The sequence below is a fragment of the Thunnus maccoyii genome, chromosome 3 (genome assembly GCF_910596095.1).
Source record: "Thunnus maccoyii chromosome 3, fThuMac1.1, whole genome shotgun sequence".
Taxonomy (NCBI): domain Eukaryota; kingdom Metazoa; phylum Chordata; class Actinopteri; order Scombriformes; family Scombridae; genus Thunnus; species Thunnus maccoyii.
In genome coordinates, this window is record NC_056535.1 from 3,694,614 (window position 1) to 3,709,726 (window position 15,113).

The 15,113-nt window shown below is 41.6% G+C and overlaps 1 protein-coding gene across 3 annotated transcripts; it reads right to left on the reverse strand.

Moving 5' to 3' along the window:
* Positions 1-298: 298 nt before the first annotated feature.
* On the reverse strand, positions 299-14,670 carry znf831 (zinc finger protein 831). 3 transcript variants are annotated; one of them, XM_042407421.1, is made up of 4 exons: positions 14,635-14,670; positions 8,113-12,496; positions 5,194-5,495; positions 299-4,082 (listed from the first exon to the last, which is right to left on the reverse strand). In XM_042407421.1, exons 2-4 carry the CDS (start codon positions 12,446-12,448, stop codon positions 3,195-3,197), a joined length of 5,526 nt encoding a protein of 1,841 aa, XP_042263355.1. In that variant the 5' UTR covers positions 12,449-12,496; positions 14,635-14,670; the 3' UTR covers positions 299-3,194. The 3 variants fall into 3 exon arrangements, with proteins under 3 accessions (XP_042263355.1, XP_042263356.1, XP_042263354.1); XM_042407422.1 differs by lacking the exon at positions 14,635-14,670 and adding an exon at positions 14,165-14,623 and having other exon boundaries at positions 5,194-5,480; XM_042407420.1 differs by lacking the exon at positions 14,635-14,670 and adding an exon at positions 14,165-14,623.
* Positions 14,671-15,113: the final 443 nt, after the last annotated feature.

Genomic DNA, 15,113 nt, shown 5'->3' on the forward strand with positions numbered 1-15,113 from the left:
CCAGGTCCGTTTGTTTTGGAAAGGAGACCTCTGTGGATATTTCTGCTTTAGTAAAAACCTCCTGAATGATGAACACTGAAGGAATCCTAACCAGGAGAAGCTGACTTCAATGACGGCAATGATGGTTGTTTAACAATGAAGACAGCGACTCCCATAATCCCATGGTACGTCACGATGTCATCAAACTCCGTCTTTTGTTATTGTTTTAATTGAGAGACCCCTAGCAGAGCAAAATGTATAGGTTTAACTGAATAGACCCACACAATCAGCAGGGGAAAACATTTTTGGTACAGTTTAATTTACTTCTTCTTTTGACAAAATGGCTGAAGACACAAAATGATGTGCATTAAATTTGTAACAAGAATATAAAATTAGAAAATGAAAACAAAACAAATATTAATATTTGTATCACAATAATAAATCTGCTTTTAACTTGACCAAGTAAACTCTGTTGCACATTTTTGCACACTTGCATTTCCTGTGTCTCAAACAGCTCTATAAACTCACCTAACACATCAAACCAAACAGGCCTGAACAGAGATAAAGCTGAGATTAAGCTCATTCAGCACTATTTTCACACATACAACTGTCAAGTCCAAAATGTTTTATGAAGACTAATAGGCTGAGGATTGGCAAGCAAGTCAGCATGAGCTATAGCTGTGGATTTATGTACAGAAATGTTCACATCCACCCATTTCCTGTTCCCCTGAGCTCCAGTGCTTTGTCATAGCTCCTGACTCATTGCAAAACCCAGACTGAGAAAAGGGTCATACCCCTCCAGCCAAAGCCTGCTTCACCAGGTTGATCTGATTTGCAGCAGTGATTGACTTAATGGGTATCTGGCAGCATATGAGTAACACACAGGTGTTGCCTATAAAGGTTACAGAGTGCAATTTATGAGAGAGAGTGAGTGTGGGAAGGTAAACACAAATTATGACCAATTATGTGTGTGTGTAAGCGTGTGTGAGAGGATCGGAAGCTGCACATTTCTTTGAGGCAGAGGTAATCTCATTGCTTAGATTAAAAAAGCAGAAGTAGCAACAATTATTCTGTCAACAGTCAACTGAAGCCAAAAAAGGCAAGGAATGAGAGAGGATGGATACTGCACTGTTAATCTGCAAAAACTCAAGTTTCTGTTAGCCTTATTTTGTTAGTGATTCAGAGTTGGGGGAACTACAGACCAATGGGTATTAGTTTCATTTCTGGTATTTACATGTATTACTATAAATTAATAGACAATGAGTACAGGAAACCTTGGTGAACAAGTTTTTTTTAAATCATATAAGTGTCAATAAAACATTAGCTAGGTTACCTACGTTAGCTAACCTAGCTAGCTGACGGTGGTCATAAATGAAAGAACACAACATGTCATTGCCTTTCTTCATTTATTTTAATATTCCTGAGCTTTTGGGCTTTTTGTGGGCATTACAGGAATGGGCATGTCCACACAGGCCCTACATGTCTCATACTGCATTCATGCTACTTTAGTTCAATGGAAATGTCACATCCACATCATATTGTTCAGATAGCAATTAAGAGTTGTAATTCTGAGTCTGAGATATCAGGGATTTCTTACAGCTACAATATCCTCAACTTGATGAAAATAACTACTATAGAACCGATTACTGGCAAAATGGCTGCAAAGCCACATTTGCTGGCAGTTAGATCAAAATAAAGTCCAATGTTACCACCATTACAATTTATATCATTTTAAATGAGTTTAAAATTGTATCTTATTTCACTGCTTTCACTTCTAATTAATAAACCACATTGCATTAACACAGCAAAAGTAGCTAATTTAGGCTATTTATCCAGTGTGACTACAAGGATAGCTGTGAGTGTGCCCCCTAAGTCTAATGGAAGGTTTTCCTAGTTTTCCCATTCAAATGACACTACATGAATGAAACAGAAGAATGTGAAAAATCACTCCAACTTGGGAGTTTTCACACATTAATCCAAGACACCCCCATGCCAGCTTTGTAGTCACACCATTGAAATGGAAATTAAGACTAAATTATCTAGCCAGATATAAACAAACAGTGTATGGCTCCCACTGTTATTACCTTTATGGATTTTATTAAGCTCTATTGGCACGGGATCTCATGGGATGGGGACTTCATATGATTTAGACCCCCCCCCCCCCCCACTCCTGGGACTGTTTCTGTTTCGATTTTATTTGGATTTACTGACATTATCTCCCAGATATGATTGAAAATGTCAAGGCTCTTAGCACTAAAGGCGTTTGTATGGAGCCTGTTGAAAGATAAAAAAAAAATAGTCCTTACCGCATGCTGCCATGTATGTCATCCATCTCATCATCTTTTGAGATTTGACTCATCTGGATTCGAAGTTGCTCTTTCTGTGAATGGGTCTCCTTGCTGTGTAGCAAGATGATAAGCCTCCTGAATTTGCACCCCAAATGTTGTCAAATCTTTCATTTATAATTTCCACCACAGCTTCCATAATTCTCCATTGGGAAAGATGCAGAAAAAAGGCACGGAGAAAACAAAAAATCTTACTAAAAAAAAAAAAAAATGACCCCAAATCACAGAGATGCTGATTTGCACAGGACTAATATTATCACATGACCTCTGTGTTTGGTGAAATATGGTAGTTATTTTGTCGTGGAATTTTTACTTTACAAATTAAAGACATTGCAGATTTGCACGGGATTAAGATCACAGACAACCTCCGCAATTATTGCAAATTACTAGAGGAGAGGTCCCCAGTTAAAACTAGTCCCATGCCAATAGAGATTTAGTCTTCATTTTACCACAGGTCTGTTTGGTAGTTCTTTTTACCAATTGGAGATATTGTAGCTCTCATAAATTCACAATATCTCATACTTGCAATCACAACTAGGAGTTTCATCTGAACAGTTTTTCTACTTGGCTGCTGGTAATTACATTAGGCATATGATGTGAACATTAGCCCAAACATAACCTACATTATTCTTTAAGAGCTGCTTGTTGCCCTATCATAATGAAAAACATAAATAATTAAGTTTTTATTATTTTTTATTCATATTTTTGACTTATTTTGAGTTTCCAGCAAATGAATGCAGTTCATTCACTCTCCTCTCATTAACTCAGTCAATGATATTATTTCTGCCTCTGGATCAGCTTTGCCTCTGAAAAATACATATCTACAGCAGGTAAAGTTATAAGAAGAATGTAGGCATGTGCACCTCCCCCCTAAAGCTCAATGATAAGCTTTCCCTCATCATCACTACTGCTGGTGTCCTCTGTGTAGTCCTGACAGCTTTGCACAGGCCTCACTCCACTGGTCAGACAGTCAACTGGTTGATAGCTGTGAAGCTGACCAGCCAAGAAAAAAGCCTGGTATTTGTTGGTTATGTCACCTCTCTCAGAGTTACTGCTCTGACTTGTGTAGTCATGTGGTGCCTGGTCCTTGGTTTCGTGCTTATTATCAGGCTCTGTGTTCATAAAAGTCTGTGTTGGCCGCACAGTATTATTATCCAGCACCTTGCTCTTTGTTGCTTGGGTGTCTCCTGTCAAACCAGCAACTCTACTGACTTGAACAGGATGAGAAACTTGGCTGGGGTGTGTGGAAGATGATATTTTGACATCAGATGAGAGACTTGGACTTTTATGGCTTCCTAATGTTGATTTATTACAACAGCATTCTGCAGCACTATTGTTTCCTGCAGTAGTATTTCCTTGCTGAGCAGACAGGGTCAGCTTTTGGTCTTGCTTTTGGTCCTGATGTGTAAATGTTTGAGTTTGTGAAAAAGTATTTTGTGTTTCCGCTAACAGGTCCTGAGCTGTATGTTGACTTGAATTTGGTTCAATCAAGATCTGTGTCTGTTTATTATGAGTGATGCTGCTGTTCCAGTGTTGCTGTTGTGAGAAATAAAAGTTCATTTCCAATGGGGGCTGTGGAGAATTGAAAAGGCCGGTCTGACTGCCGCTGGCAGGTAAATTAAGGTTATTTGATGTGCTTGGAGCTTGCTGAGGGCTCTGTGGAGGGTATTCAGACATTCCAGGATGCGTCTGGGAAAGATGCTGAAGATGTTGCTCAGATAGCCAAGACGAATCTGCCTTGACCCCTCTGTCTTCTCCCTGTTAATAACAGAACATGAGGAAAATTACCGTCATACCCCCATAATAATACAGCCATTGTCCTCCCTCCGTTAAACCTTCTCATTAGCTTTCCGCATTACTCAAATACCACAAAGCTTTTCATGCCCAGTGAATTATGATAAAATCATCTCAGCAAGCAAACATATCAAATTGATTCAGTTGTGGCAAACACTGCTCTTCAACTATTCATTATACATCTTTGTTTTTGTTCTTTTAATCTTTTTTGTTCTTTTAACCTTTTATCCTTTTTAAAGCACATTGTAACCTAGGTTTTGAAAGGTGCTATATAAATAAAATTTTACTTATTTACATTTTCAAGTTTCAAACCATATGAAAGAAACTGGCATGAAAACAAACTTCCGCCAGTGTAACTGCTTTCAGCTGCCTAGTTCCAGTATTATTATGATGGATTTATGGTTTAAAAGGCTCATAAATCCTCATAATTTATATCTCACTTGCCGCTGTGTGTGGCTTTGTAGTATACATTTTGGTTTAGTATATTTGCCATGTTTTGTAAATCTTTTTTTTTTTCGTCTCTGTTCAATTCATCATGGGGATCATATATTTATTGTGCTGTGAATATTTCACGAGAAAAGCACATATTTTGGCTTGCATGCTTCTCTTTTCTTGGTAAATGGCTTACAAAAGTGAAAAACAATTCTGGGATGTAACAACCCATTATGCCTGAAACCTGCTTCCACGCGATCCCCATATCAGGACAGTCTGAATATATTGGGCTGTGAGGGATTTGTGGAAAGCTTTAGCAGAGTTTAAGACTAATTAAAGCAATAAAAGGGATTCAGAAAGAATGCTGGATTGGAAAAAAACTCCTGTACATGGGTCAGGTAGATGAAAGGGTGTGTTGAATTATAATAAGGTTCCTAGTATTTATTGTCTCATATTTCGTTCTTGATGTATTTAGTTGTAATGTCTGCAGGGGCTGTACAGTCATGTATTTGGACTTTGTTAACCATACCAATACATGCAAGGTAAACACTGAAACAGCAGAAAAAAAAGAAAGAGAATTTCTTGAAAACATTCACCCAATGAGCATTTGCTTTAGCCAGCAAATTCACTTCATTCAACTCACCTCTGGCGTTACCAGATCTGGTGAAACTGTGTATCTGCAATTAGACTCGACCTTCCCCCAATGTCCTGGCACCTCGTCTGCCTTGATACTACTCATTCCTCCGTTCTTATTCTCTTCCATCACTCCACTCCCCTGCTCCTCCATGCATTGTATCATTGTGTTTGTCTCCTCAGCCTCTTGGGTCTGCTTTGGCCTCCAGTCTGGCTGTCCAGGGGTCCCTCCATGTCCTTGTGTCTGCGGCTCCTTCTGGGCTGCACATCCTGCCAGGGAGGCTCCCTCCATAACCCCTAGGGGAAGAAAAACTAATGAAAAGCAGTTGTTTTCTTTGAATCCACAATGTTAATGCTTATCAGTCAGTTTTCACTCACTGGAAAACTAAGGTGGAGATTATACAATTTATTGTGAGACCCTGAATGTAGAAACTAGTGCTGGTGGTTAAATTTACATTTGGATAATAGTATAATAAAAAATAAATGACTGTAACAATAACTTCAACAAGACAATAACAATAACTTAAATTATGCACATCATATGAACAGTACACCACCAATCCATCAACTAAATTTAAGGAAATAATGTGACCATTTTTTCTGATGGGAATACTTATCCTTAGACAATACTTAGACAAATGTGGTCAGATATAATATACAGCAGAGGATATAACAGTGCTTCTTCATGAAAAGCAAATGGATTCATAGACTTTCTAGCATTAGAATTTCTTTGGTCTGGCAAACTCATTGTGCTCTGAGAAAACACACAGGGACCAGCACCACCTCTTCCTCCTCCAACCCCATCCACTCCCCAAGTTTTCCAGCTTTTCCATCAATGATCTCAACAATGCTACTGTGGTAAGAGAACGACCTCTATCCTTGACCTGGCATAGATAATAATAATCTTCAGGAAAATTACAATACATCAAACAAAACCACCATGCTCCTATATTCCAATGTCAGTTCCAAGTCTCTCCAGGACAACTCGAAACTTATTTTGCTAGGAGGCGGTGGATGGAGGTCAGAGAATGGCAGCTCTTTTGTTTATAATGTCCTCCCCTTTAGCTGGCCCTTTAACTTTGTTATTGTCTGTAACACTCAGCTCCTTTACCTAAAAGAGTGGGTGGATTGGTGTCTTGTGCTTTAATGGGGATTGAATGACACTTTCAAATACTGCAGGACCCTGCAGTTCTGTGGGAAATCCTCAAGGACAGCTCAAATGTCAGTTATAAGGACAACAATGGCCAAAATTAAAGCCACATGGACCTTGAGATAGGCTTTTTTATTTCATCATGGAGAGATTTTTAAGCAAACCGCCATTTGATTATATTTGCCTATAATTAAAATTCCTCATAGTGCAGTTAATTTCTTTGACAAAGACCAAAAAAGACCTCCACATCAATTATGGGTTTATGTGATTTTGTAGTGAACAAAACCAGGTTCAGACATGGCCTCCATTCTGAAAGCCTGTGATCATTTACTGCCACCTTGTGGTAAAAATATGGCAACTATTAGTTTCTAACCTGAAAAATGCTCAGACTTAACTTGTCTGTAAAAGCAAATACAGTACAGTCTGCACATAATACTGTAGTACAGTGACAGTGATTGTTGTGTTGTTTCTGTACTCCAGCACACTGGACACTTGCTGACTTTCAAGTTTAATTTGACACCTGATGAACAGTAATTGTAGCTATTTTATACATTCATACTGTATACAAACATGTTGTACAAATGAAGATAAACTTTATTAAATCATATTTTAGCAAAGACTTTGCATTCAACAACTGCCTGAGGCCCTCAAACCACAGATATCAGAAAACACTTCTTCCCCAGTGATGCTCTGACGACCCTATACTATACTAACTAGCTTCATCTCTGGCCCCTGTCATCAAGGCTGGGTTAACCCACTTGTGCGCCCGTGGGCTCCTGATGACACTCCCACCACCAACACCACCATCTCTCTGTGCATCCTGTATATATCTTTTCACTTTCAAGTAAATAAATGAAATAAATTTAATGCTCCATGATGTGAGTAGCTAACCCATAAATTTTCTGAAAACTTCAGAAATAGTTTTTGACACTGGACCCTTCTGCATTACCAGGGTTGTGTACAAAATCACTCCCTCATTCACTCATTCACTATTTTCTTATATAACAGACACAGTTTATCCAATAGTGAGCAGAATATTGAGATTTTGGACACTTACAGTACTATTCACGACAGTAATTTTCACATATACTGTGAAAGTGGTCATACATGCCATGGATGCTACTTTTGTCCTTCTATTGTGGAAATTTTTGAGGGTATTTTATAGTAAATAAATGTACACCCTCAGAATTCAGACACTTAGATAAATTGCTGGGGGGTAAATATAGTGCACTATAAGGAGTGATCACAGAGACAGCCTTAAGATTAGGTAATAATGCAGCAACCTGTTTAAAGACCTTTGTCAATATATTGATTTCGGTAGATATGGCAATTTATGATGTCACAAACTAATAAATAAATAATAAATAATAATAAATGACTACAAATATGTAGTGAACCTGAGGATTTCAGGCCTCTGAGGTAGTAATTCCGCCTTGTATTTCGGGGGCTTTTTGCCTTCGGTTTGGCCTTAAACAGTGATATACATAATCAGTTTGGGTGAAGTCAGGTTTAATAAGTCTAGGACATTTCACTGATTAGCCCTAAAACCATGTTTGTGCTATATGTTAAATCTACGATCCTGGACTGTTCACCCAATATGGATGTGAATTCTATTAAACACCCTAAAGTCAGCTATTTATCTTCATAGCCATGGTTTAATTTTAAATCCAGTGCGCTTGAGTACAGAGGTAAACAATGACAAATTTACACGCTGCACTGCTCAGCTTTCAGATCCTATACAACACATATAATCAATATTAACAAAAAAATCATATGTACCTGCAGTAGGGCTCTGTATACTTGTAAGCACAGCTGGGATGTCTTTGGCTTTTTCCACCTGGATGTCAGAAGACATTGAAGTAAACGGACCCATGTGTTTATCTGAGTGGGCTGTACTGATTACACCCTGTGATTCACTGAGAGTCATTTCCTGTGAAGGAGCAGCATTGTCCGAAGATCCCACCCTGTCACATCCCATGTTTGCATGTTTAGATGAATTTAGAGTCTCTGATAATGTAGATTCCACATTTCTGCAGCAGATGGATACTTGTGGATTTGATTGTCTTGGGGATTTGCATTTATCCATGGAAAATGTAGAAACTGTCCCAGAGAGTTCATCAGCACACAGTGTACTGGAGGCCCGACCTAGCCCGACCTGCAGGGGAGGGCAGGTCTCTCCACTTTCTAACCTGCTACTTTCATATATAAAGTCTTCACCCTTGGCTTGAATTACGCCTACATTACATGAGCCTCCTATGTTTTTAAGTTTGTGTTGGCTTTCTTTGCCCAGTAATTCACTCCTTGTGCACTTCTGATTTACTGCACCAGGAGAAGGAGCAGTCATATTGAGCTTGTGTTGGCCAGAGAGTGTTTGAGAGACCAGTCCACCTTGGCTGACCCGCCTGTCTGGCAAATGTTGTTCTTCAGCACAATGGTTCAGAGAAAGTGCATGTTCCTCGTCTGAAGTTTGGTTCCTTCCTGATTTTACACCTTTGAGTGAAGCAGCAGTTAACATAACATCGCCCATACAGCTCTGAGTCTCTGTGACCGTGTTTATATGACCTTGTTTGTGTGGGCGTTGCAGCAAGCCTAGAGCTTCAGGAGTTTTAAATTCAGCTGATACTGTAGCCTGAGTAGAATCACTATGTTCAGTCATGTGGAGATTCGGCTGTGCCTTCCCAAACTGGACAGACAGGGGAGGTTTTATGCTCTCCATGTTAAGGGTAGGTAAAGACTTACTTTGGTCCAACTCCTTTTGATTTCCAGACTGCTCATGATCACTTTTCTCATGACTATTTTCCATGAGGACAGAGTTTTGAGCTTTAGTCTGAATCATTTCCAGGGCCACCGCGTCCATGTCACGTCTCTGTGAGAGGCTGCTAACTGCCTGCCGCTCAATTTGGGGTTCAATGAGAGCCAGTTGCTCATCGGATATGATCTGCAAGCAGATCTGGAGGTCCGCTGTATGAACATGAAAGATGTTCTGTCCTGCTGGCTGCACTGAGTCAAATGGTGCAATGTGACACGGTACAATCGGAGTATTTGAAGCAGCGTTTGCTCCGTTTGCAGGATTCAACTGGCCTGATGCTGACGAGGCATGTGTGTGTGACAAAGGTGGGGGTTGTCCTTGTGAGAAAGCTGTAATGGTAGCAGCAGATGGCTGATTGTTTTCTGTGGTTATGATATGTGTAGCAGGGAAGTTCTCAACCACAGCTGCAACAGGTCTGGGTAGATGCATAGATGCTGAACTCACACATGGTTTTGGAGGCAAGCTCTCAATTGAAGTGCTGCATAATCCTGCCTGATAAGATTGTAGGCAGGTTGTGGTTATCGTGGTTCCTGCAAATGGCCTGTGCACTATGGCAAGATTAGATGTCACGTTTTGATTGAGTCTTAAAGATTCAGGCGAGAGTAGCTGGCCTTGAAAGGAGCTAAAACCATTTGTCTTTTTGATATCACATGTCTGCACCAATGGCGAGGTGACAGGATCACAACATTTATTTTCAGAAGTTGTGACTGAGCTTGAGGTTTGCTCAGTGTGAGAAGATGACAGAACAGAGGAGAAAGTGCGGCCATCAGTTCCTGTCGGTTTATCCACAACAGGCAGCGTAGGATTTGAATCATGTTCAGCAGTGTTCGGTAACTTTAGCTGGTACTTGGGCAAGAAGCTTGTCTTGGCAGAGGAGGGGATGGAAGTGGCTGGTGAGGTGCTAATAGACGGTGCATTTGCATTGATTATGCAAGGAGGAAAGAGAGCTCCTTTGAGCTGAGAATGTTTTTGATTTGTTTGAAGGTTGACATAATTGAGATTTGTATCCTGCTGAGGCACACAGCCAGTGACAGAGGGAGGGGGATGAGTCAGTGTGTTTGGGTCAGTCTCCATCTCCACAGGGCAAATTATTTTGTCATCAGTTCTCTGCTTTTTCCTGTCGGAGGGAATATGGGCCCTGCAGAACTGGGAGGTGGAGTCGGTATGTTTTTCTGCATTAATCAATTTCCCTGCATCTGCTCTGCTCATGCTGTCTGTTTTGTGAGTAACTAGTGATCCAATAGAAGGTAATGGCAATGTAGACAAAGACAGGTTTCTCCCGAGTGGAGTCTTAAGAGAGCTGCATGATGAATGAAGCTGGCCAGTTTTTAGATTCAAATCTACACCAGAGAGCTTTGCAGGAGGGCAACCTGGATGGCACACTGTTGAACTGCTGCTTATGAAGTTTGTAGTTGAGCTTGTTGTCTTTACTGTCTCTTTACAAACTGCTGACAACCTTTTTTGCAGGCCCTGAACAACCTCATGCTCTGGGTTTGTAGAAGATTTCCTGCCTTTGATAACACTATTATCACCAACTTTCTCAGCATTGTAGAGCTTCTTAAATGTCCCTCCCCCATACATGTACCACTTGTTGTAAGCAAACTTCTGTGCTTTCTTCCTCCGGAACTTTCTGTTGCTTGGCTCTCCACAAATGTCACCGCCATCCCCATCACAGCTGAAACTGCCGGCGCACACCTCCTCCACAGATGAATTCATGAAGAGAGCATCTGTTGCGTGGTTGCAGTCTACGGCTGTCTGCCGGACTAGTGGGCGGTGGGTGGATGACTGCTGGTTCAGAGGCTTGATTGCGAAACCTGTTGGATTGATCTGGCCAGAGCTTCCCCTCCGAATGAGTGTTACATAATCGTTCTGATAGGAGGCAGTTGGGCTGCTCCCCTCGGGCTGCAGAAGGGTAACACTAAAGGGGAGGGAGTTGCTGCGGGTTAAGGGTGCATGATCCATGGTGGAGGAGCGCTGAGTTGGCACTGAGCTGTACAATCCGGGATTCCTGTTTCTTTGTATCCCAACATTCGGAGTTTTACTGATTCTCATGTCAAAGTGAAAGGAGTCCTTGTATGTGTATGGCATTGGGAGGTCAATGCTACCCTGTTTAGAAAGAACTGTCTTCCGTGGCCTTACATTCTCCAGCTGTTTGTCCTCCACAACAGCTGTATTCTCCGAAATCAGTTTAGATATGCGCTCCTCCAGTGTCCTCTGCTCCTGCTCCCTTGCAGTGTCTTTGGTCTCCTGTCCTCCTTGGCCTGGTTCAGAAGGCACACATGTGCTGGTGGATTCTTCAAGATGCTCCTTGGTGGATTTGGCAAGGGAATCCATACTGTGGTCCGGTATAATGCTGCTGGGGCTTAGGTAATGATCACTGCTCTCACTGTAGCCTGAGTCAGTGCTCTCATGGCTCTGTGACTTCCCTCTGGATACAGAGCTCTCCCACTGCTTGGAGAACAGAGTGGCCTCTTGTCTTTGAAGGGGAAGATGTCGACTAACGGTCAGAGGAAGCTTTTCGCTTTCCATCCTCTGTTTCTCCTCTTCTTTTGTTACCTCTGCACATTCATTTGGCTCTGTCTTATGACCTGTAGGGGTCAGCTCGTTCTTTTCACTGACAGGCGCTTGCATCTTTACAGAGTAGACCTTTGATGTACTGGCTGGACAGGTGATCTCAGCAGTGGGTATTGTGGTATCCTTCTCCAGGCTTCCCGACTCCTCACTGCGCTCATCTAGAGACAAACTGGAGGTACAAGTCTCCCTAGAGCTGGACATGCTGTCCAGGCTGCCCAGGCTGCTCTGCTCTGATTCAGATGAGAGGCGGGCATGAGCCTGAGTACGCTTATGTTTGTAGAGGTTGCTCTGAGTCTTAAAAGAAACTCCACAAGTGTTGCAGGGGTAAGGCCGTTCCCCAGTGTGGCAGCGGAGATGCTTCTCCAGCACGCTGGGCTTCATGCAGTCCCGTCCACAGTGAGGACACACATGCTTTCCTGCTGACTTGGGTCTGGCTGCAGGAGCAGCAGCCACCAGACTCAATCCTGGCTGAGACTGCAGCCCACCAGCAATATGGAGTGTCAGAAAGGGAAGCGTCTCCTTGGAGTAGAGCGGTGGCATGGCCAGATGGAGTGCGGCAGGCTCCCGGGCCGCTGCAGGAGGCTGGGGGTAAGGCTGTGCTGGTAGAGCAGGCACTGTGTGGATGTAAACAGCTGTCAGTGGGGCCTGTATGTCCATCCTTTTCTCTGTCTGTGCTGCAACGGAACTGATGTGCACTGGAGCACTCGCCAATCCTGGCTTGCCAGTCTCCATGGTAACACTGCTGCTGTCGTGATGTACCAGTGCCAGGTCTCTAATTACCTGTAAGATAAGAACAGTTTGCATTAGACCTCTGTTTTGCCTCAGATCAAAGGGGCAGATTTGCCTATTTGAGCAGGGATGTTTCTAAGTCTAGCTCTTAAAGAGGAAAATGAGGCTTCATTCCTGGAGAATATTTTATTATTGCACCAGGGGAAGAGAGAAAATAAGCGTGGCAATGAAGAAGTACACTGAAGCAGCTAATGATGACAGATACGCTGTACCCTTTAGGACAGATGGCTAAAAAAAGCAATTAATCCAGTCTGGATTTTGCATGTTGATAAAATCCAGGAAGATGTGTTTTGCAATGATGTCAACAATTATACCGCTCCAACATAAAGGCACATCTACAGTTTATCTGAGTAATATCATTGTTGTGATGAGCAATAATACCCATGGTTACAGAGAAAAGTAGAGGCGTTTCAAATTCTGCTGTTTAATTTTACCTCAAGAGCTGGTGATGCAAAAATATGTGTTGTATGCAGGCAATGGGAATATATGGAAAAAAAACAGAGAAATGTTTATATACAGTTGAGAGAAACAGGGAATGATGTAGGAGAGTGACTCACATCAGCAGAGGGACTGAGGGAGTGAGATCAGATACTCATACAGTACAAAAGGCTTTTATCTCTCCAAATGAAATGTGTCTGCTGACATTATCTGTTGCTTCTGTCACCAGTCATCACCAATTAAATGGCATACCCTTGATCACAGTAGCATGTGGTGGCTTTGTCTCATGACAGACTGTCATATTTGTGCAGTAATCTAATCACAGCACAAAGCCACCTTCATGAAAAGATTAATAGCCTCGCATTAGGGCAAGCAAATTGCATTTCCTGTTGCCGTGGTGCTGTTTCCACATGTATCGGGATTTTGCATATGGGTGACTTCACCCACAGAGGTACAGTTGGCATGGAGCACATCTTTGTTAGTTGTACAGCATAAGCACACCCACGTCAAATACTTTTTGTGGTGCTGTTAACTGACGAAAGTTTGTTTGTGTTCCTGTTCGAGTGAGTTCTCCACAAAAACAAGAAACGCTGTTAGTTTGTTTTAATATTAACATTATTAACTTGGGAACTTACATCTAACCTCTTACTGGTCTGCGTTTCACTTCCTTACAGCTATGTAAATATGTGATATTGTTATATATGCCGCAACTCCATGCAAAAATATAACTGCAGTGTGGGCCTTTGAATTATTAACTGGGATGTTTTGTTCAACATGCGTTTTCAAATTAGACTTCCATGTAGGCAATTTAATAGTTACAAGTGTGCTCAGGATGGAATGAGTTTAAAAATTTGGTCAAACTGTACTGAAAAATATCTTCTGCTTGTTGTAAAAACAAACATCAGCAAAAATGAGGCACATCAAAATGTAAACAAGAAGGAAGTCTTTCTAGATTTTTCTTAGATTTCTCTTGTCATTATAGGAAATGAAATTTTCTTGCTTAATCTTGTCTACTCTGCTAATCTCATTTCCAACCACTGTTATGGCTTTATAAAGGGAACATTTGAAAAGAGGAAATATCTGATGGTGTTGCCATCACACAGTGTAGGTAAGAATAACACTACAAGAAACCAGAACATACTGTAACTAGGCCAAAAGTCTGTTTAACAGTCAAGAAAAAACTGAAACTGTAAAAAAAAAAATCAAGCTGGAGTCACTTACCGTCTTGCTTTACACTCCAATCAGTAACAATTATCCAGCCTGGTAAATCTTCTACACTCAACAGCCCCATCCTCAGTGTACCTGCTCATTTAAATCTGGTCTGTCATCCGGGCCATGTGTTCTCCCATTCGATTTTCTCTGGCAGCTCTTTGACATGTACTGTTTCTTGTCACGAGGAAGCGGAACAAATGCAAATGAGAGAGAAGATGCACTATGAAAGTGGTGAGGCAGAGAGGAGGAGAGTGAGAAAAGGAGAAGGGCTGGCTGGGTGGCTGAGTGGGTGTGTGGCTGTCAAACAAAGACTTCCGGAGAACAAGTTGAAAACATAGATTATAGAGTGTGATCAGCAGGAGTGAAAGAGACGAGAGGCCCTGAGCACAGATGAACGAATATAAGGCTAATATATAGTGTTGTGAAGAAGTGAAAGCAACTGCCTGGTAGAGGAAGTGCAGCGGCAGAGGAGAGCTTACCTTCAACAGTCACGTTGGTTGACTGACTGACTTTAGCATCAGTTTGAGGCAGTACCTGACTTCTGGCTCACTTATGTATTCGCTCCCCCACCTACCTACTTCCTCCCACACACAGTATTTCATACACCCACACAGACAAGGGTGCAGGAAAGCGAATGTTGATGTGGCTGCTTGGCTGCACGTGCTTTGCTCTCACTCTCTCAGGCAGAGAACAAATGGATGAGTTCAGTGAATTACCCATCTCCAAACACAGCCCCCATTACAGTATGTATCATTTTGCAATTGTACACCAGGTTACACATGCTTATACAATAGTCAGTGCTCTGCTGGCCTCTTTTTGAAATCACAATATCTCATTTTTACTCATGTTCATTTGCTGTATTTACTGTTGCTGATTTTGACAATTTTGACAATTGTGGATTTAGGTAACAAAATTCACATGTATTGTATTGATCTGTTTCAAGCCAAGGAAGCTGTAG